The following is a 22,147-nucleotide window of genomic DNA, read 5'->3' as shown; positions in this document are numbered from 1 at the left end:
TCCATACAAGCGTGCATGTTGGTACGAACTTTACTCATCGTGGTGGTTTAAGGCAAGTAAACTGAAATGAGGAGAAACAAGGGGGTATTTGATAATTTGACGCACTTTTCCATGAACACCCACTATACCCTACCCGTTAAGTTATGGGTAGGGCACGAGTATAGGTAAAAGTTTACACTCATTAACTATACGAGTATGGTATTGCTCTACCCTACCAATAGTCTACACATTGTCATCCTTACTGAATATTTTGGCAAATAATTAAATTGCAAATAAAAGTTAGGCAAAATGTCAAATCCCCGACGGCATGTAGCTCTCAATTTTATCACAGGGTTTTTCTCATTTTATTTGATTTGGTTTATTGAACAACCTAATCAACAGACTAGGGCGTTGCTTTTGTAAGGGTCATGTTGGTTTCAAGTGGATTAGAAGGATGCAAGTCGTTGGTATCTCTACGGTGTGTACACGGATTAAATAAGTTGCTCTGGTTTTCTATTCGTAGAATTAAAAGAATGAGTACTAATACTTCCATTAGATATTATAAGGTCTCCTTGAAATTTAAGGCTAACATATTTAATATAAATTATATCATTGGATTCATATTTAAAAGAAGTTTGCAATGGTATAATTTTTGTGAGAAATAAATTATATTTTGTTAGTTAATTTTATGGTTAAAATTGGGCTCAAATTTAGATGGGGGCTTATAATCTCTAACGGAGGTAGTACAGTCTACAACAGCCTAAAAAGTTATACAAAAGAAGCCTGGTGACCGGGTGTATACGTGAGCACGCACCAGTTGAGTGACATGTGTCTAACGGCATCATCTCTCCGTGAGGTGACATACTACTAAAAAATTGTTTCTTAGACCGTGTCGTGCTCTTTTCCTCCATCAACTCCCACTCCCGCCGCTCTCCTCCCTCCCACCAACCCGGTCACCACGACGGCATCGGCAATAGCGACCATGGCGCCGTCCAACGCGGCGGCGGCGGCAGTGATGTCGCTCGATCGCGCCGTCGCCCCGGCATCCTCCGCCTTCTCGCGCCGCCTCCGGATGCCGGTGCGCCCGATTTTTCCCAAATCAAGGAGCACGGGCGAGCCCGTCGGTGATGCGGGGGTCGCCGCGACCTACCGCCGGCGAGCGGAGGTACAAGGAGGCAAGGGTGGCCGCCCCGAGCTCTGACCCCGCGTGGTTGTGAGGGTCGTGGGGCGATTGGGAGTTGCGAGTGGCGGCGCTAGGGAGGAGGTCCTGGCGCACGAGCACCGGTGGCGCCGCCCCGCACGAGGCGGGGAATGGCAGGGCTCTGCTGGGGATGGGTGCACAGTTGCTCCCGATTAACGCTAAGTATTTGCTTAATTCTCTAAGTCCGCTCCTGCCAGATCCGCTGGATGGCGTCGATGTGCCGCTTCGATTTCGTGCAGTAGCTCCGCTCGTGACGGACGCCTTCTCGCTCGATCAGTTGTGGATGAAATTGTACTCGGAATCAAATCACTACTGAACTCAGTTTCCTTGTTCTGCTGTTGTACGTCTGAAATAAAATGTGTTGGGCAATCCGAGAGCAGTCCAAGGCTACAACGGAGGTGTAAGAGCGAGCAGCCGGAGGTGGGCTCGGCGACGGCAGCCGGACTGGCGTGGGCCCCCACCAGAGCTCCGTCACGCAGCGGCGGCAGCCGGATGTGGGCGGAGGAAGCCGGCATGGGTCACCTGCAGTGCTCTGTCTTTGCCGGAGTTGGCACAGCGGCAGCGGCCGGATGTGGGCGGAGGAAGCCGGCGTGGGTCACATGTAGTGCTCTGTCCTTGCCGGAGGTGGGCGCAGCGGCGGCGGCCAAATGTGGGCGGAGGGAGCCGGCGTGGGTCACCTGCAGTGCTATGTCCTTGCCGGAGGTGGGCGCAGCGCCGGCGGACGGACGTGGGCGGAGGGATCCGGCGTGGGTCACCTGCAGTGCTCTATCGTTGCAGGAGGTGGGCGCAACGCCGGCGGCTGGACCAGCAAGCTCCGCTGCAAGAGCTTCCCGACCTCAATCTTGTCGCTCTATGTGCGTGCTAGTTTGGCCTTGACTCGTTTCTGACCGGTCCGTTGCACTGATTTGTCCGTTGGATGTGAAGGAGCATCAGATGCAAGGGGTCAAAGCGCTGCGTGCCTTGCCAACATGCAGAAAAACTACTCATAAAAAGTACTCACGCCGTGTGATCGCCATGAGGCAGAAAACGGATCTCAACGCTGATCCAACGATGGCTAGACCGTGCTCACGTATCCCCCTGGTTACTAAATCCACTCTCAAAAGTTATATTTTTGTATTTTCATTCATCCATAAATGGTGAAATTTTGGGACTAAATACAAATATATATGTTCTGTTCGATGAACCGTTTGACCACAAAAAAGGGTATATTTGACCATGAAAGAAGCAATAAGCGAACACCACCAATGAATGAGGAAACGAGAAGGTGACACAAGGACAAACTGTTATTTCACATCGTATACATTCTAAACTTCATAGTTACTTGCGCTAATTTTGACACTCGTATACTCTATCAACCTCTATCGAGATATTTGTTACGCTTGAGTGATTCCAAAAACCCTACCAAGATATTGTAGGATACTATGGACATGATCATACAAAAACATGTATTTACTCATTTAAGCAAATTATGATTGAGAGAAAGTAAGTTTTGATTACTTTGCGTAAATATATGGTTAAATAAAAACTTAAATTATTGTTGCAACATTTGTATAGCTCCACTAAAAGAAAAATATTCTCAGTGATAAATGTGGTATCTTGTTATCCAAGTGGATTAACATGATCAATATTGTTGGTTATAATAGAAAAACTAGATCAGATAGTATAATAAAGCATGCATCCATAAAACATGAGGTGTACATTTAGTGGACGAAAATATTATGAAAAGGTAAAAATGTGTAATATAATTTTCCGTGTGGTATAAATAATTTTAAATAGCATTATGTCTTTATCCGTGTGGTATTAAGATGTGAATTATCCATGATGCATGACATCATTTTAGACACTATGGATGTATGTTTTTGACAATTACAATCGGATGAAAGTAGAATCACAAAAGATGTTAGCTTCATTTGGTACACTCAATATAACAATCTTAATTAGAAAGAAAATTTGACACCCAGCAGAAGAAGTACATTCAGTTTCAACAAGGAAAATGTCACGAGAACTGAACGTTTTGTTTTTGCATCCAACACTATACTTAAAGCATTGCGTACTCCCATCAAAGAAGACATCAATGAAGAACAGTCACAAAAATTTGCAAGGGATGAGGGAAAATTTTGAGTTTTGGTTCCAAAAATCACGCCACGATGGAACATGGTGGCTCTGGCATGCCATACTAAATTTTACTGTCGAGGCAACGGTTTTAGGTTTAAAAAAATTGATGTGTTTGGCTATTCGCTTACTAACTTCGGTGAAATGAGACTGAGAAATACTTCAGCGCACCTGGCGTGCATTGCATCACCGCAACAATGTTGAAGGTGGGGATGGTAAAGCATCGGTGGCGACGTCCATAGCTTTTCTACAAAACTAGGTGGACTCCCTTGAGGGCTTGGCTCATGTCGCTGTATCGAATGCTCAAGTCTAAATTCGAGGCATATCTTGCTTAACAGAAAAGATAAAAAACAGTTTTAGCGGCAGCAATGATAATATGCTAATTCATGACCTAGCTTCGTAACACAAGTGTTGCTGCGAATATTCAGCATTTCACACGATCTCACACCAGCTATGGATCATACATCTCAAGAACATAGTTTGGATGTGTTATACACAGCAGTGGCGGGCACAGAACTTTGACAATGGGTATTCAAAAAAAAAACATATCTCAAATTAGTGATTGTACTAATACTCAACCGCATGAGCAGCTGCTACAATGCACTTGTTTTAACCAACAACACCAACATGAGCTTATGTAACAACATGTCTGGTAGTATTTTATACAAAACATATTAGAATTGATGACTCCACCACTAGGTTTAATTTATTGTGTGCAAAAAATTGGGTATTCAGCTGAATACCCATGATACTACATGTGCCCGCCCATGATACACAGCATCACCTCCTCTCACAACTAAAATCCTCAACAAGCTGTGGTTCGTTTCAGCTAAAATCTAATTTATTGACAAGGCCTTGTAAGAGAGCATTCACACATGGGCTCTTATCCGTGTTAATTGAGCAGCTTGAAGGGGCCTCCCTTTTGCCTTCTCATCATCTGCGTCAACGACATGTGGGGCCTCGACCCATCTTCCAGTGGCGCGATGAGGGGTCACAAAAAAATTCAGTGACAAGGAGATTTCCCAGTTGAAAAGGGAAAAGTATGTTTGGGACCAAAATTGTACAGTCAGCACTTGGTCGCGACTAGCTAGGACACCTTGTGTGAGATCTTTATGTAGTTCATAAGCCTTCTTAGAGCATTACCACTGTCAATGGCTTCCCTTGCCCTGTCGAGCGCGGAGTTGATATCCTGAGCTCCGCTGCAGCCTAACAAGTGGTCAGCCATGGCCGCGTTAAGAACTATTCGGTCGTAAGCAGGACCTTTGTCCCCACCCAGTGCCGACAAACCAAGCTCCAAGTTTTTCAGGACCTGATTCAGCGTGGAGAGACAGTAAGTTACACGGAAACACATTTCATGCCAATATTTCTGGCTGACGCACAGAAACACAAGCGTTAACAGAGTTGAATGGATAATTAATGGCCATCCTTCATTGGAAGGCGATGGTGGAAATATTACGTGGAGATAGCGGCAACGGCAGACAGGGTTAAAGGACTTACTGATTTATCAGTTCTTGGAGTTTCAGTGGATTTGAAACCAAGTTCCTGAGCATTCACAGCAACACTGAAGCTTTCTCTAGAAATACCTGCAAGATAAACAAGACAAGCTCAGACTGGAATCATGTCATAACCAAGTTCTTAGGCATTTACAAATCACAACAAGGCTACCCCAGTCCTAGCGTTATTTGCGCTCATCATTGTCGCCATAAATTCATCTTTCTTTACATGACTGGAAGAGCAAGGTATCACAAATCTTGAATATGAGAAAATTCAATACATTCAACTGCGGACTGGCTTCAGGGCTAATGCATCACGCATGATCAATTTTGTTGTCTCTGCAATCAAGCTCCAGAGACCATGGAGCACATCTTAGTGAGCTGCCCATTCTCCAGGCAAGTCTGGACTGAGGTCCTGTCTTGGACCAGGTCCCCTTTAGGCTCCCTCACCCTGAAACTCCCCTGGCTGATTGGTGGCTTAAGGCTAAAGGCCATGTCCAGAAGGATCAACAGAAGGGTGCTGCCTCCCTTGTCCTGCTCACCGCCTGGATGTTTTGGAAGCACCAAAACGCATTGATGGTGCTCAGGCTAACGTTGTGACGCTCCTCGCTCAGATCAAAAAGAGGAAGCTATTCTCTGATCCCGAGCTGGTGCTTTAGGTCTTAGAAGTGGCCTACTCACAGCCTGGGATGTCCACTAATTTGCACTATCGTGCTGGTGTTGTGTGTATCCCTAGGCCTGTAAACTTATCCTACCTTTTCAATATATTAAAACGTAAGCTTTGCGTTTTGTCGAGATTTTTTTTCCGTAGAGATATTCTATGCCACTGAAGTGGTAACAGTTAAAAAGCGGGTAACAGGTTTCATGTTTGTACCGTCAGTCTCGGAGAAATTTGCACTGTTTGGTGTCCGGAACCCTGAGCAATGGTTCACTGGAAGCCCTTTTGATGCATTAGCCGACCTTTCCTTGGTTGTCAAAGAAAGTGCACCCTCCTCACCCTAAAGTGGATACCATAAACTTGTCTTAGCAGGAGTAACAAATAAATTGATTACGGAAGAGTATTTAAAGATCAGATTCTGATAAGAACACAAAGGTAAAGAACTGTATTGGATCCAATTAATACAGAACATATCCTATCCATGAGAAACAACAGTTGAATGATACTCATCAAGCAGGCCAAGTTTTCCACAAATAAGTTATAACCACAAATTGTGACTAAGTAGAGGAAACAAATAGCAGTACTCCCTCCATACCGGCTTATTAGGCTGACACGTTGTTCAAGAAAAGTTTGACCATAAATTTGGTCAACAAAATATAAGTTATATGTCACAAAAATTGAACCATTGAAACATCTTTTGAATGTGAATTCAGTGGTATAATTTTTGTGACATATAATTCATATTTTGCTGACCAAATTTATGATCAAATTTTTTTCCTTAAAACTATGTGTCAACCTAATAAACCGGTACGGAGGGAGTAACAGTAAGTTCAAGCCATCAAGATGGCACGAGACAAAATTCTACTTACCTTAACAACTAATCCAGCATGAACAGTTCTCCTTCTCATAAGCATAAGCAATGGATCTTCATAGCCCACATGATAAAATCCAGCAACCATTGATTCTCTTCCTCGCGCCTGTGATAAAATAAAGACCAATAATCCTTTTAACAATAAACTAGAAGCATTAAGTGAAGCAGCATTTGCAATATTTGCAACAGAACAATATACGAACAAGGTAAAGTAACAAAAAGACATCTCCGTACTTCTCAACAGATACACCATAATCCCATAAAGTGGTGATATATATAAATAATGTCTAATACCTTCGATGACATGGAATTGGATAATTACAAAGAAATAACTTCCTGCTGTCAAACATAAGCTCTTAATCTGGCACTCAATTTGCTATCAAAGGGACACACTAGATGGTGCTGCATATTTATATTTAAAGTTTAAGGTCTAGCAGCTATGAAATTGTGAATACTATCTGTGCATGGTATTAGTAAGCAAAAACAATGATAGAATGTAAATGTAGCATACTACAAAGAATTGAGCAATTGTGTGCTCTCATGCTACCAGTTCATAACTTTTCACACACCATGAGAAGAGTTACTCACTCTCACAAATTGTTGAACTTTCTCAGAGGTAGCCAAGGGTGGTCTTTTCTTAATATGCTCCCTAAGCCCGATAATAGAATACCTACAATAACACTGAGTTAGTGAACACCTTCACATGCAAAATGACAAACTTAGCTGACAAAATAATCTATTTAAGACAAGTCAAATCAAATGAGATATTTTTTTCACCAAAAGAATAAATGTTTCTTGATGTTTCTAATATGCAAAGCTAGTGATTCTGTCCTAAAAAGAATATTTGCAGAAACATTCACTCAACAATGCCTTGGGTCGTTTGTGCATAAAGTTGGCGAGGAAATGTCAAACTTACAATGAAGGGCAAGCTTCTTGGAGATGTAGATATGCAAAACCAGTATTCTCATCCTGAAAGCAACCACACAGTTCATTTGGTCAGATGCAGTCAGCACTCAGCGGTAGAAAAAAGGGTTGCAGGTTAGCCTACACACACCTCCAATAGTCGTTTGGCCTGTGTAGGAGACAAGTGTGTGTTCGCACCCATAAATTTCAGCATCTGCCCTTCTGTTATGCCACCCTGAAAACCTTGATTATTAAGTAATAACAGAGGGTTTTTTGTATACAAATTATGTAACAGGTAAGCCCGTCATCGAACCACAAGATAAATACTGGAGTACTACTAACACTCTTATGTACGATAACCGTTGCTGCATATGATTTGTACTTACCTTAGGTGGCATCCATTCGACGCCATGGAGGAGGCAAGTCTCACCATAGCAGGCTCTAACAGCTGCAACGAACAGAGTACTCCTAAAAAAGCGTGTATTCCCGTCATAGGGCTCACCATAGTGTGTCAAGGAATCAACATCAGCAACTGGGGGAGGACCTGATAAAAAAATGGTGTGAATGACATTGTTGTTTCTTTCTACAGTTCACAAAAAATAAACCCACTTAGTGCTACCTAGTTCATCATCGAAGGCTAGACAGTATCCTTTGAGCTCACGGTCGGTTTCCCTATTCATCCGCTGCCCAATCAAAAATGCTGCCAGCAGTGCTTCACTAACTGCTGTTGAGTCTACACTCGCCGACCCAACCGGTAGAACATCCTTTAGCACGCACTGAACTTCCTCGTAACCTAAGTGGCCACCAGCAAGCACTTCCCTCAAAGCACCAACGAGTCTCATCTCCGCAGTTCCTTGACCGATGTATCGAGGCCCAGTTAAACCGTTTGCTCCCATGATCGTCCCTTCAGGGTCTGCTATAAACTTCACCTCCGGAGGGAGGACATGGACAAGGCGTGGCCAGAATAGGCTCATGGCACGCCGCTCACCCTCGCTCCACTGGGTGGCCTCGGGGAAACAGTTAGCTCTTATTGTCATGCCAGCGAAGAATGCGCCCAGCTGAGCACTAGACACCGGCTCCTCTTTGAGTTCTCCCGTCGCTACACAAGAGTTTACAGAGAAGATGTAGTGTGAATTTCATGTAAGGTGATGAGAAAGAAAAAAAAAATCAAAGCTGGACCTATAGTGCCTCCCAAATAAGAGTTTACTAGCAAACTGTAAAAATCAGTACTCCATCAACAATATATAAAATATGTAGCCTAGACAGTCTAAGCACAATTCAGCATCAGATATCTGTTCTTGATTCATGAATCAATTGTTCCATGAAATAGCTGAACTCTAGAAAGTTACTTATGAAGCCATTTCGATTGCCGAGATAACGGAGTGGTTAATGGTTAAGTGCATAAGAAGAGTGTAAGATTAGCACGAGGCTCGGAATCGACATGATAATATGAGAAAAATTATCACCCGACTCATTCTCTACTATATGATGAACATCAGCAGGTTTCCTAAATTCCAATCACTGGTAATTATCAACCACCACAGCAAACTGTGTCCATAACGCAGAATGAAGCAAGCCGCGGAAGAGTAGGCGGAGCACTCACCGGAGCGGAGGATGGTGTCGAGGACGCGCATGGCCTGCTCCTCCCCGAGCGGGCGCGTCTGCTCGGGCCCCGTGCACACCCGCCCCTGCGCCTCCAGCACCGTGCCGTTGGGCCGGGGCAGCCCCGCCGGCCGGTACGACTCCGATAGCGCAGGGTTCCGCCGCGCCGCCTCCTCCAGCACCGCCGTCCCCGCCTCCTCCATCCACGCCCCCGCCGCCGCAACGCCGCCGCGCCGGCATCTCCGGTCGCCGGCGCACACCAGCGCACCGGGCCGCCTCGGAGCCGGCGGGGAGGCCCGGCCGGCCAGGCTCCCGCTCGTGGCCGGGCTCGGGAGCGGCCTGAGGAGTAGAGAGTGCATGGCGAAGCTAGCCGGAGGTCAACGCCGTCGAGGCGAGTAGGGAGACGACGATGACGAGACCAGTTTAGCAGCATAGGAAGCACCGAGGCGAGCGGGTTGGATCGAACCCAGCCGAAGGATGGACCCGGCTCACCGTACACCGGAGGTGCTGGATCCACGGACCTGGGTGTGCTTTGAGATTTGCGACTAACAGCATCTCCAGTCAGGTCCCTCAAAGGGCTCCCAAAGTTTTTTGTGGGGCCGTACTGACTAACTCCATCGCTGTTCTTTTCGCCGCCGCCGCTTGCGTCCCATAACGCGCCGGCAAATTCACGCGTCCTCCACGCACGGAAGGTATCCGACGATTTGTCTGGTAGGTGCGACAGGTTGTTGTTCGTTGCCTCCTCTATCGCGGATGAATTTTAACCATTTGCTTTGTTTCGAACATGGATAGCGAGCACGAGATGATCGTGGAAATGATGGAGGGGGAGATAGCCTTCGACGACGCCCTTTGGGAGCATTAATCGATCATCGTGTCCCTCCAAAACATGCTTGACGCCAACGCGGAGAGGAAGATGAAGCCGCGCGAGGCCTTATGATCATGTACTAGGCCCCTCCCCCTGGCTCGTCGCCACTCCCCGTTGCCATCCGGCCATGTCGTGCACCCCCTCTCCCCTGACTCGCCATCGTTCTACATTGTATGTTTAGGCCCTTCATTGATTCTGGTCTCCAAAGAGCCAGCAGAGCCACTCAAGCTCGGCATAGGGCAAGGCTATGTCTCCAGTCGATCCAACTTCGCAGACAACCCTAGTTGAAGGACTCTAGAGCGTCGGCCAGTCGATGAATCGGGGCAAGCACCGAGTAGGTGTCGTTCTAGCCCGGGACCTCCTAAGAGCAACTCTAGCAGACATGCACCCCTTATACTCGCGGATAGAGGGCACGGGCTAAAGATGTGTTGCGCAGACCATATCTCGCAAAAAGAAGACGGTATAACAAAATATTCAGGTATATGCGGTTATACCATTTCCTTTTGCGGGTTCGTGAAACCTCAAATGTAAATCATAAACACATGGTTTTGCAATGCTTCGACAACATCCAACAATATGAAATAGTTTTAACAACCAAAATGACCGTCGCTACAAAAAAAGCCCCCTTACTCTTTTGGTCGACACAAGCGACGGTCGCCTGCGACTTTTTTTTTGCGCCACATGAGCATTCCCGATGCCCAACAAGGATGGCGCATCGTTAATCGCCACAATATTGTCGTTTGCGGAAACTAAATGCGCCGCAAAGCTTGTACACGAGGGTCCCACCACATTTTTTTTGGTGTTCTGCAAGGCTTTCGCTGGTCCGACTAAGATTTGGAATGGCCCTGACTGAAATTTGGCAGCCACACGCCTAGAAAGTACTACATTTGCCCTCCCTTTGCCAAAATCCCCCATTCCCCTCCTTCACACTAAACCCTGGATCTTGTCACCACCCACCCATTTTGCCGTCAATGACGGTCAACGGCTGTCAGAACGCACCTCTTTCTGTCGTCACCGTACTCACGACCCGCCACCTCCGTGTGTGGAAGCCCCTGCATCTCAAGTTCTTCTGTTCGGCAGTGCCATACTTCATCACCTCACCGAAGTAAGGGCAATGCTTCCATGCGTACACTCTAGTGTTTTGGACATGGCGCTCAAACCAAGCCACTTTCCCTCATGTTAAGTCGGATGTGCAAGTACCTAGATGGTAGGGGGTAAGGGAAGAAAAGGTCTAAGCCTTCTTCGCGCCCTGAAAATGTTCCGGCGCTAACAAATTATGAACAACACAGACTGGAATGCATAGAAGCGAACAATGCAAAACTTGCATAGAACCATTGGTGCATAATTATTGAGCAGGATACAGCGACATTGTAGACTAGTGACGTCCGTTCAAGGGGCTTGCGGTTGCATCGACATGTACCAGCGCAAGTCTGGGAGAGAATGGTCTATATAAGATAGAAAGCGCCTAGAAAGTGTCAATCTTCTCTGCCTTCTTGTGGAAATGTGGTGGACATGGGATCGTAAAGTGAGCCACACGGACAACAAATCCGTATATTGCAGGTTGCAACTTGCGAGATCCACAAAGAAGTGGTTCCTCTTGGAACTTGGACACTAGACCTTGCGTCATCCTCCACTCCTGCCGGCGCCTCAACAGCTATGGTTTGTGAGTTCGGTTGTCAATCGCCCTCTCTTATGAGACTTTATGTATGGCTAGAGCTAGACGTCAACTGAGGGATTCACTTCAGAAATAACGCTAAAAGACTGTTCATGAGACAAAACGAGGCATCATCTCTATACCCGTTAGCACACTAAAATGCTCTCCACGGTTTCCCCTGCTTCAAAGGTCTTAGCTAGTGATGTCCGTCGGCGAGGGAATATACAACAACTTAAAGCAGGTAAGAAAAATGATGTCTGTCAATCGCCTGGTATACATGTTATACTACTATGAACTATCCATCTCCATATAATGAAAGGAAGTGTACCATCTAAATTTGAAAACATAAGCGTAGACTTGTACGAGGAGTCCAGCAATATAATGTGTCCATACAAACCATAATAAATGTTGACGAATAATGTATGCTGGTTATATATTATTCTGGAAAACACACTTAAAATCTAGGATTGGCTCAATTAGTGGCAGGAAGTAGATCCAAGACGAAGCGGTCCAAATGCAAGCTACACATGCCGACTTTGATACCATGGGCGCCTATACCCATTATCGCCGAACATGCGTTATTACGAGAATCATAGACTTGAATGACTTGTCCTTGTTTGCCACGAAGACAACAGAAGATGAGTCTATCACCATCAGGTGTCATCCTTAGAGGCAGAAGATACGCGTAACAGGTAATCGGGATTGTGTACATCTTGAACCAGATTTCCTCGTCAGAGTCAATTATTAGCAGCCATATGTTAGTCGTTTTCATCTCCGATTGAACCATGCACAGTGTACTATTGAGCTCCGTTATGCGGACTAGCATCGTCTCCTTCCACAGCTTTGTGCCATTGACCACTACTTGGCGTGGGCCTTTTAGTGCCTTCTTCCACTCCTCGGTTTCGAGATCAAAGCAAAGTAATCTGCTATTTGTTGACGAGACCAAAACGTACATGACACCATTGACAACAATTGTAGAGCTTAGATTTTGGGCTTGGTGCCCTGGGGGTGACGGGGCAAGCCTCCATCCTATGTCATCTCCTAAAGTCAGGACCATACAATCCCCGCCGAGGTAGACTATCTTGTATGCACCAGACGGCACAGCACGTCCGAAGCCGAGCATGTGCGGTAAATCGTGTTGTTTTGGCCAGTACAGAAGCACCTTTCCAGTGGCTGGATCGATCACTTGCGCGAAATCGTTGCGGCATTTGGTGAGGCATATCAAGTCATCCATGCTCGTGGAAAGCACTCTAGAACAACTCACGTCTCTTACCTTGGACACAACATTGCCATCCATATCAATCACCCTTAAGCCGCCGAAGTGGTCGGCAACAACAAAGTGCGGCTCGGTGTGGCGAGCTCTGTGCGCGGCGAGGAACGCCGGATCGGAGATGAGGGCGTGCCACCCTCGGGACACGCAACGGAACCGGCATAAGGACTTCACCGGCAGCCTGGAGAAGACGTCGAATACTAGATCGTCCGCCATGGAGACAGCCGGTGCAGGCATTGCGGCGGCTGTAGGAGAGCTGAGACGGCGGCGGCGGCGGCGATGCTCAGGTGAGTTCTTTGGCGACATGGCGGTGCGCGGCGGCAAGGTAGACGGTGCATGGACCGAGCAGGGATTTGATCCGCCGAGAAGTCGCCTCGTGCGATGAATCGGTGATCTCTGCCAGTTTGTTTGACCTACGAGAGTCTGGGACTCCTGAAACGCATGGACTCGATCGAGGTCGAGGGCGCAAGGAGTTGGGCCAAAGAAATGGGCTGACCATTCCGTTGATGAAACGTTTGGTTTCTTCCTTTTCTGGCCCAGTCCATTGCCCACCTAAACCTCTATCTCGTTGCTGACTTGCTGTCAAAGTGGAGTTTAACCTAAAAAAAGTGCCAAGGGTAGTACTAGCAGTGTTCACAACCTTGTCAGAAAATGGGTCAAGAAATTGAATTCAAGATCACATATATTTTGCACAAAGATGTGTGGCTTCAAAACTGAAGCTGATAAGTCTAGTACTTTCAGATTAGAGACAACTTTATCGAAAGAAAAGAACATAGATAATAAACAAATGTGTGGTTTTACTTTATATGGCGTGTGTTTAATCCATCGTTAGTATATTCAAACCCCCCCCCCCCCCCAAAGTATATTCAAAATCAAACAATGAAATTAAACCAATTTGGATTCCCATGAAAGTGAGGATTAGAATTTTTATAGATTATGGTACACGTATGCTAACTGTACATGGTGTAGTTAGTTTTTTAAGTTAGTATTACCCTGGGCAGGGAACCTGCATCCCATGGGATGGTTTCTTGATTACCACATTTGCGCCTAGCTCATTTTACTGACTTTCATTATAATGGAGTGTTCTTGCATTACTGATACTAGATCAATACCCCGCGCGTTGCAGCGGATATCTCTTTAAGAAATCTAATAAAACACATAAAACTTAGTTTATAGAATATGCAATAATTAGTTGGCGATAGGAGTTGAGACACTAAATTTAATAGCCATGAAATGGATAGGTATTTGAAAATTTAAAGATCATTATATTCCTGAGGTGTACGTGATTAATTTAGATAAGGTAAAGAACCAAATGATATTGATGGCTCGCATGAAAAATGCATGCACATTGCCGCATGCTTTTAAAAACGTCATATGTGGCTACATATAAGAGCACATAATTAACATTGAGTTTAATTCGCAAAGAGTTCTTTCAATTGTCAAACTATTTCGGTGTTCAAGTTGCACATGACTTAACTATGTAATGATATAACAGGAGGGTGCGATATTATCAATCGAGTGGAAAACTAAAGATGACATTGCTAGTTTAATGGTTAAAATAGATAATATAAATATCTTGCATGTAGAGATAGATAATAAATAAGAACTATTAGTGGGATGAGGTGGACAAATGTTTGGCTAAGGGAATAGGTGATGTGGATAGCTTGCATGTTGAGATAGACAAATATTAATTGCACTTAGTGGAGTTTTGTTTTATATGAAGTATAGATAGCATGTAAATAAATTTACCAGTGTGCACCGGTTTCTTTGTATCTGAATTCTATGAAAAGAACTCTATTATTTGAAAATGTTTTCCAAATTTTTACTGCTAATAAATGTCATTGATCAGCGTTAGATAAGTCATCGATTGTTCAGTCTTATCTTTCATGGATGCAGTCGTTAGTCTCTTTCTTAGTTCTCTTTCTTCATCGATCAATGTTAGTGATCAGTGTACATTGTTCATTGTCTCTTGGTCTCTTATTTTCTCTCTATCCTCTGTCTACATTGTTCATTGCCTCTTGGTCTCTTTCTTCATTTGTCTCATATCTCAGTTTATCCCATTTTCTTAGGTCTTAGTTTCTCTCTGTCCTCAATGTGTTATCATTATTCTTTCCTTAAACTTTTTATCTTCTTTCTTCGGTGCTAAGTGTTAGTCTATTTCATTTTCTCTATGTCTCTTTCAGCATTTTTCTTAGTTTCTCCCTGTCTCTTAGACTCTTAGTCTCTCAGTTTCCCTCTGTCTCTTATTAATCTTTGTCCTCATTTTCTCGGTTCCTTTTGCTTAGTTTTAGTTTTATTTGATCTATCCTCAGTCCTATCATTCTTGTTTTTCTGTGTTCTTATTTCATTCTTTCTCATTCCTCTCAATCTCTTCTGTGTTCATATTTATTCGGTCCACCATCTTTATTTCTTCAGTCCTTATTTTATCTCTGACCTTCTTGTCGTATTTCCTCGGCACTAGTCTTTATTTGCTCATTCCTTATGTTTCCCAGTTTCTTCAGTGTAAGTTCTTAGTTCTTCTTAGTGTCTTTCAAGATTTAGTCATTATTTGCTAATTTTACCTTTGTTTCCTTATTCTCCGTCTCTCATTCTCTATCACTGATTTTCATTCTCTCATTCTTCGTCTCTTTTTTTCTCAATTTCTCTCATTTCCCAGTTTCGGTGTTCTAGTTTCGTTCTTCTTAGTTTATCACTTTTTATTGTTTATCTCACTCATCATTTTTAGATTAGTCTATCATTCTTGTGGCCATCATTTTGAGATCAATCTATCAATGTTTTGCTTAGTTTTATCTATCATTTTTTAGCTCGGTCTTCAGTTTGAAGTTCCACGGTCGCTACACCTTGGGCTCTGACTGTGAGGCCATGTGTGCACCCTTTGTGCAAGACATTGACAACCTCGGATACAAGCACACATGGCGGCTTCTCAGTGTTAAGGCCTAGTTCTTTTGCCAGCTTAAAAAATAAGCTGCCCTCTCCCCAGCTTTTCATATAAGCCATCCGGTTTATTACAAGCCCGTGAACCTTTGTACTTTGAAATTTTATTTTGTTTTAGTTGTAGGTTTCCCATATATGCTTCTTGTGTTTAGTTATGGTCTTTGCATTGGCCTATTTGACCAGGATATGAGCCGTCAGCCTCCGACACAATAGCTAGCAGAGAATGATTTGCACGGTGTTTTCACATCTTGAGAGGTGACCATTTGATAAATGACTTTACTATGTTTATAAGAAAGGCACATTGCTTGGTCCTCACAAACAAACTTTACAATAGGAAGTCTACTTTTTACTTGGCACATGCCTATTTTATTTGTAGTAGTGATGCAAACCCTAGTTTCAACTACAACTTAGATCTAGGTCATGCACTGCACTATAGGCAAACTTCTTGCAATTTGGAAATTCTTTGTGACCGGGCTCCTAGCTGTCTACTTTTTTTTTTGCTCAGAAGCATGATGGACTGCACATCTGCTTAAATGTATACTCTGAATCAGTGGAAGCATCATCTTGCACTGTGAAGCATGTTTTTCCCGTAGGGATTCAGGTTTGACTGTTGAAGAAGCTGGGACATATCAGTCATGACTAGTAAGCCACACCACCATGTTACTGTCTGTTTCTTAGTTTCATGGCTAAGCTGCGTTAATTGCAGAGTCACCCACATTTTGTACTGCAGTTTTTAGTTTCCTGATACGTCTCCAACGTATCTATAATTTCTGATGTTCCATGCTTGTTTTATGACAATACCTACATGTTTTGCTCACACTTTATAATGATTTTATGCATTTTCCGGAACTAACCTATTAACAAGATGCCACAGTGCCGGTTCACGTTTTTCGTTGTTTTTGGTTCCAGAAAGGCTGTTCGGGCAATATTCTCGGAATTCGACGAAACGAAGACCCAACATCTTATTTTTCCCGGAAGACCCCAGAACACCGAAGGAGAGTCGGAGGCGGTCCAGAGGGCCACCACACGATAAGGCGGCGCGGCCCTAGGCCTGGCCGCGCCAGCCTATGGTGAGGAGGCCCCAGGCACCTCCCTGCGCCGCCTCTTCGCCTATAAGACCCCTTTCGACCTAAAAACGCGATACGAATTGACGAAACTCCAGAAAGACTCCAGGGGCGCCGCCGCCATCGCGAAACTCCGTTTCGGGGGACAGAATCTCTGTTCCGGCACGCCGCCGGGATGGGGAAGTGCCCCCGGAAGTCATCTCCATCGACGCCACCGCCTCCATCATGCTCCGTGAGTAGTTCCCCCATGGACTACGGGTTCTAGCTGTAGCTAGTTGGTACTCTCTCTCCCATGTACTTCAATACAATGATCTCATGAGCTGCCTTACATGATTGAGATTCATCTGATGTAATCGGTGTTGTGTTTGTTGGGATCCGATGGATTGTTACATTATGATTAGTCTATCTATATAAGTTTGTGAAGTTATTGTTGCTGCAATCTTGTTGTGTTTAATGCTTGTCACTAGGGCCCGAGTGGCATGATCTTAGATTTAATCTCTATTATTATTGCTTAGATTGTATCTACAAGTTGTTTGCACATGTCTATGTCCGGAACCCTGATGACCCACAAGTATAGGGGATCGCAGCAGTCTTCGCGGGTAGTAAAACCCAATTTATTTATTCGACACAAGGGGAGACAAAGAATACTTGAAAGCCTTAACAACGGAGTTGTCAATTCAGCTGCACCTGGAAACAGACTTGCTCGCAAGAGTTTATCAGTAGTAACAGTTTTATAGCGATAGCGAGTAGTGAAATAACAACGGCGAGTAACGAGAGACGAGCGGTAGTGATTATAGTAAACAGCGAGGATTAAAATACTGTAGGCACGGGGACGGATAACGGGCGTTGCATGGATGAGAGAAACTCATGTAACAATCAAGCGGGGCATTTGCGAGATAATAATAAAACGGTGTCTAAGTACAAAGCAATCAATAGGCATGTGTTCCAATTATAGTCGTACATGCTCGCAATGAGAAACTTGCACAACATCTTTTGTCCTACTAGCCGGTGGCAGCCGGGCCTCAAGGGAATCTACTTGGATATTAAGGTACTCCTTTTAATAGAGTACCGGAGCAAAGCATTAACACTCCGTGAACACATGTGATCCTCACATCACTACCATCCCCTCCGGTTGTCCCGATTTCGTCACTTCGGGGCCATTGGTTCCGGACAGCGACATGTGTATACAACTTGCGGGTAAGACCATAAACAATGAATATCATGATGAAACAATAACATGTTCAGATCTGAGATCATGGCACTCGGGCCCTAGTGACAAGCATTAAGCATAACAAGTTGCAACAATATCATCAAAGTACCAATTACGGACACTAGGCACTATGCCCTAACAATCTTATACTATTACATGACCAATCTCATCCAATCCCTACCATCCCCTTCAGCCTACAGCGGGGGAATTACTCACACATGGATGGGGGAAACATGGCTGGTTGATGTAGAGGCGTCGGTGGTGATGGCGGCGATGATCTCCTCCAATTCCCCGTCCCGCGGAGTGCCAGAACGGAGACTTCTGGCTCCCGAGACGGAGTTTCGCGATGTGGCGGCATTCTGGAGGGTTTCTGGCGACTTCGACTTCTCCCCGTGCGTTTTTAGGTCGAGGGCGATAAGTAGTCCGAAGGAGGGCATCGGGGGCCAGCCGAGGGGGCCACACGCTAGGGCCGCGTGCCCCCCTCCTGGGCCGCGCCGCCCTAGGGTGTGGGGCCCTCGGGCCTCCACCTAACTTGCCCTTCTGGCTCCGTGAGTTTTCTGGGAAAATAGGGCCTTCTGTCAAAATCCCGAGGTTTTCTCCGAAAGTTGGATTTACGCACAAAAACGAGACACCGAACGGTTCTGCTGAAAACAGCGTTAGTCCGTGTTAGTTGCATCCAAAATACACAAATTAGAGGAAAAACAATAGCAAAAGTGTTCGGGAAAGTGGATACGTTTTGGACGTATCAACTCCCCCCAAGCTTAGCTTATTGCTTGTCCTCAAGCAATTCAGTTAACAACTGAGCGATAAAAGAACTTTCACGAACACATTTGTTCATATGATGTAAATATTCTCATGCTATGGCTAACACTTAGGCAGTTCATAATAAGATACATGCAAATAAGATCATCTAATAGCTATGTCAATCATGGAAAGGTACCAACAATTAATAATAAGCATCATGAATCATGTATATAAGCGGGATTGCAATGTTCATAAAAGAGTATGATAGAGTGGTATCTCGCTTGCCCATATTTGATCAGCAAAACATAAATGCTCGGGCACCTCTCGAAGTTCATAGAAAGACTAGAAATAGTGATTGTCAAAGATAAAAGCATCAAAGTTATACCACAATCAATCATATTTTGAGACAAGCATATTACACTAAGAATGACAGTTGTGCTCTCAAGAAAGTGCGCAAAGAAAGGATGGAGACACAACATAAAAGTAAAAGATTGACCCTTCGCAGAGAGAAGCAGGGATTAACATGCGCTAGAGCTTTTCATTTGTAAAACAGGAGTAAAATTATTTTGAGAGGTGTTTGTTGTTGTCAACGAATGGTAATGGGTACACCAACTACCTCGCCAACCGGACTTTCAAGAGCGGCTCCCATGAAGGACGTTATCTCTACCAGCAAGGTAGATCATCCCTCTTTCTCTTTTTGTTTACACACGTATTTTAGTTTTATTATGGGTGACACTCCCCCCAACCTTTGCTTACACAAGCCATGGATAACCGAATCCTCGGGTGCCTTCCATCAATCACATACCATGGAGGAGTGTCTATTCGTAAAATTAAGTTGCTTACTGATGAATCAGAGCAAAACATGTGAAGAGAATTATTAATGAAGTTGATTAATTGGGGCTGGGAACCCCGTTGCCAGCTCTTTTTGCAAAATTATTGGATAAGCAGATGTGCCACTAGTCCATATGAAAATCCGTCAAGAGTAAATGACAAGGTTGAAAGTTAAACACCACATACTTCCTCATGAGCTATGAAACGTTAACACAAATTGAGAAGCATTTTGAAGGTTTAAAGGTAGCGCATGAGAATTTACTTGGAATGGTTTGAAATGCCATGCATAGGTATTTATGGTGGACACTCTGGAATAACTTGGTTTTCATGTGTTTGGAGGCACGAGCAGCGTTCCCGCTCAGTACAAGTGAAGGCTAGCAAAAGACTAGGGAACGACAAATCAAGAGAGCAGTAACTGTCATAATCATGATTGCGGCAAAATAAATTAACTGGGGCATAAAAGTGATACCAGAACTCTGAAGCAATGTAAATCATTGAGGCTTAATTGACTCTTGTTCAGTCATATGCATGCGTGAGCATGTGCCAAGTTAATTCAAACGAATTATTCAGAGGAGGATACCACAATATCATACCTATCTATGAATAAAACAATGCAAGCAAACATCCATGACATGCTACTCATATTAATAAATTGGAGCTAAACATGAGAGATCATGAACTACTAGACTTTCTTAAATGACATATACCTCACATGAACCAACTAAGCATGCTCACATGGATGAGTATATGTACAAAAATGAAAACAAATAGAGTTCATACCAGCCTCTCACCACAATCGGATTGTCGTAGATCGTCATTATTGCTTTTTCACTTGTGTAGCTTGAATAATATGGAATGAAAACCACGCTCCAGCCACCGAAGACCGTTGAACTCATAACGAACTTTACAAAACCAAAGAAGAACAGCAAATATTTTTGGTGTTTTCGAATTTGGAAACAAGAACAAAAGGAAACAAGCAAACAAAGCAAAATCTTTTTGGGTTTTCTTATAGCAAACTAGCAATAGCAAATAAAGCGGAACAAATGCAAGAAACTAAAGTAAACAAGTGGTGAAGAGAAACAACAGAAATATTTTTGGTCTTTTTGTGTTTTAGGAAAGAAACAAAGCAAGAACAAGAAAATGAAAACTAAAAGAAACACATAACAGCAGGATGACAGAAATCTGCCAAAACCTGACAGCAGTACAGAAATCGATTTTTACAAAAATCTTCCGTTGCTCAGATCGAAAAGTGTTCAACTAATGAAAGTTAGATAACAACCTGGGGAACATGCACAAAAATTGGCAGCTCAAAATAACGTTCTGGCTGTGCGCACGAATTTTTCTAGTAACAGTCCAGAATCTGTTTTCAGGCAGCACTTCCCCAAATATCATCTCCCTCTCATTAGAAAACCACTCAAAGAAACTAAACAAGTATGTACAAGTATCCAGCAGCCATAATATGCAAAGAATGAGTGATGCCGGTATACCTCCCCCCAAGCTTAGGCTTTTGGCCTAAGTGGAGATCAACCCCATCGAGGGTCTGGGTTCCATGCCGGTGGATCGTACATGGAGTAGTCATAATAAGGTACCGATGCAGAAGAAAAGCGTGGAGGCTCCTCATGCCCAACTTGTTGATGCGAAGAACTTGCTGCATTTGATGACGAGTCGAGGTGTTCCTCGACCTCATCCGTGTTGTCTCTTGTACGATGGCCATCTCTCTCTATGTATGCCTTCGGTTCACCTTCCGTGATTGACCAATCCTCCCCGGAATCAAGGTTAAACAGAGCAGGTGCAAGCAATCCTACTAATTTTTCAGTTTTCTTAGTTATTGTCCAAGATTTCTTATAAAATGTTATTCTGTAAGACAGGTTGCTCAAATTAGACGAATCAGAAACAAATTCATGCTTAATCATGGAGACTATGTCAAGTTTCTCTATGGGGAGTTGAATATCAAGATGGTGAGGTTCTACATTATGCATAGCTAATAAGCGAGAGGCGATGAGACCTCCACAAATTCCTCCCTTCTCACGGTTAGTAGCAAGTCTGTTGGCTATCAAAGCACCCAGGTTATAAGTCCTATTACCTTGTAATGCAGCAGCTAGAAAGGCTAGATCCTGGATAGATATTTTACTTCCATTCTTTCTTGCTAGAACGCACTTGGTAATGAAATAAGCAAAGTAACGAATAGCCGGGAAATGAATGCTACTGATTTTACCACCATCCTCTCGAGAAGCTTCTTCCATGACAAATCATCTTGAAGAGGTCCAAGAACTCTTGCGGCGATCCCTTTATCTTCTCGCATGATCCCCACTGCGGCACTCGATTCGTCTGCACAAAAATCATTGAATGGCAAGTTGACAGTTTTATTATAAATGTTGTATTGGACCATGGGGTTAGATCGTGACCAATTGAATTTAAAATCCTGCACTACTGACATAGTCAGTTTTGCATATTGGCATGGTTCGCCATCAACAAAATCATCCAACCCTGCACGAGAGATTAAACTTTGAACATCCTGCAGGATCCCTGCACTTCTCATAAAATCCACGCACGGATAGTAAGTAGGATATACTCCTTCTTCTCGGTGAACTCTCATGACCTGTTGCACCTCCAATTCTTGTTGGTTAAGTTGGTGCCTACTCCCTTCCATTTTCTGAAATTTTTCAACAAACAATATAAAACTTGATTTGGTGACATATAATTGAGGGAAACTACCATAGGAACTTGCTAGAGTACTAATCATGCATCAAAACTAG

General features: G+C 44.1%; 1 protein-coding gene across 1 annotated transcript; it reads right to left on the bottom strand.

Moving 5' to 3' along the window:
* Positions 1 to 3,722: 3,722 nt before the first annotated feature.
* LOC124691369 (anthranilate phosphoribosyltransferase-like) lies at positions 3,723 to 9,237 on the bottom strand. Its single transcript, XM_047224654.1, has 10 exons — positions 8,821 to 9,237; positions 7,837 to 8,316; positions 7,604 to 7,761; positions 7,369 to 7,452; positions 7,231 to 7,283; positions 6,903 to 6,984; positions 6,313 to 6,420; positions 5,660 to 5,783; positions 4,790 to 4,875; positions 3,723 to 4,601 (listed from the first exon to the last, which is right to left on the bottom strand). Exons 1-10 carry the CDS (start codon positions 9,176 to 9,178, stop codon positions 4,380 to 4,382), a joined length of 1,755 nt encoding a protein of 584 aa, XP_047080610.1. The 5' UTR covers positions 9,179 to 9,237; the 3' UTR covers positions 3,723 to 4,379.
* Positions 9,238 to 22,147: the final 12,910 nt, after the last annotated feature.

The sequence above is a fragment of the Lolium rigidum genome, chromosome 2, assembly GCF_022539505.1.
Source record: "Lolium rigidum isolate FL_2022 chromosome 2, APGP_CSIRO_Lrig_0.1, whole genome shotgun sequence".
In the NCBI taxonomy this organism is placed as follows: domain Eukaryota; kingdom Viridiplantae; phylum Streptophyta; class Magnoliopsida; order Poales; family Poaceae; genus Lolium; species Lolium rigidum.
This window is presented reverse-complemented; position numbering and strand designations above follow the sequence as displayed.

What these genes read in the sequence shown, in the direction of transcription:
- LOC124691369 (XM_047224654.1), bottom strand. Translation starts at nt 9,178, where the DNA reads ATGCACTCTCTACTCCTCAGGCCGCTCCCGAGCCCGGCCACGAGCGGG. An exon ending in AAATTTCTCCGAGACTGACG is followed by an intron (nt 4,876 to 5,659) that starts GTACAAACATGA and finishes TTTATCTTGCAG; the next exon opens with GTATTTCTAGAGAAAGCTTC. An exon ending in CTCCAAGAACTGATAAATCA is followed by an intron (nt 4,602 to 4,789) that starts GTAAGTCCTTTA and finishes ACGCTGAATCAG; the next exon opens with GTCCTGAAAAACTTGGAGCT.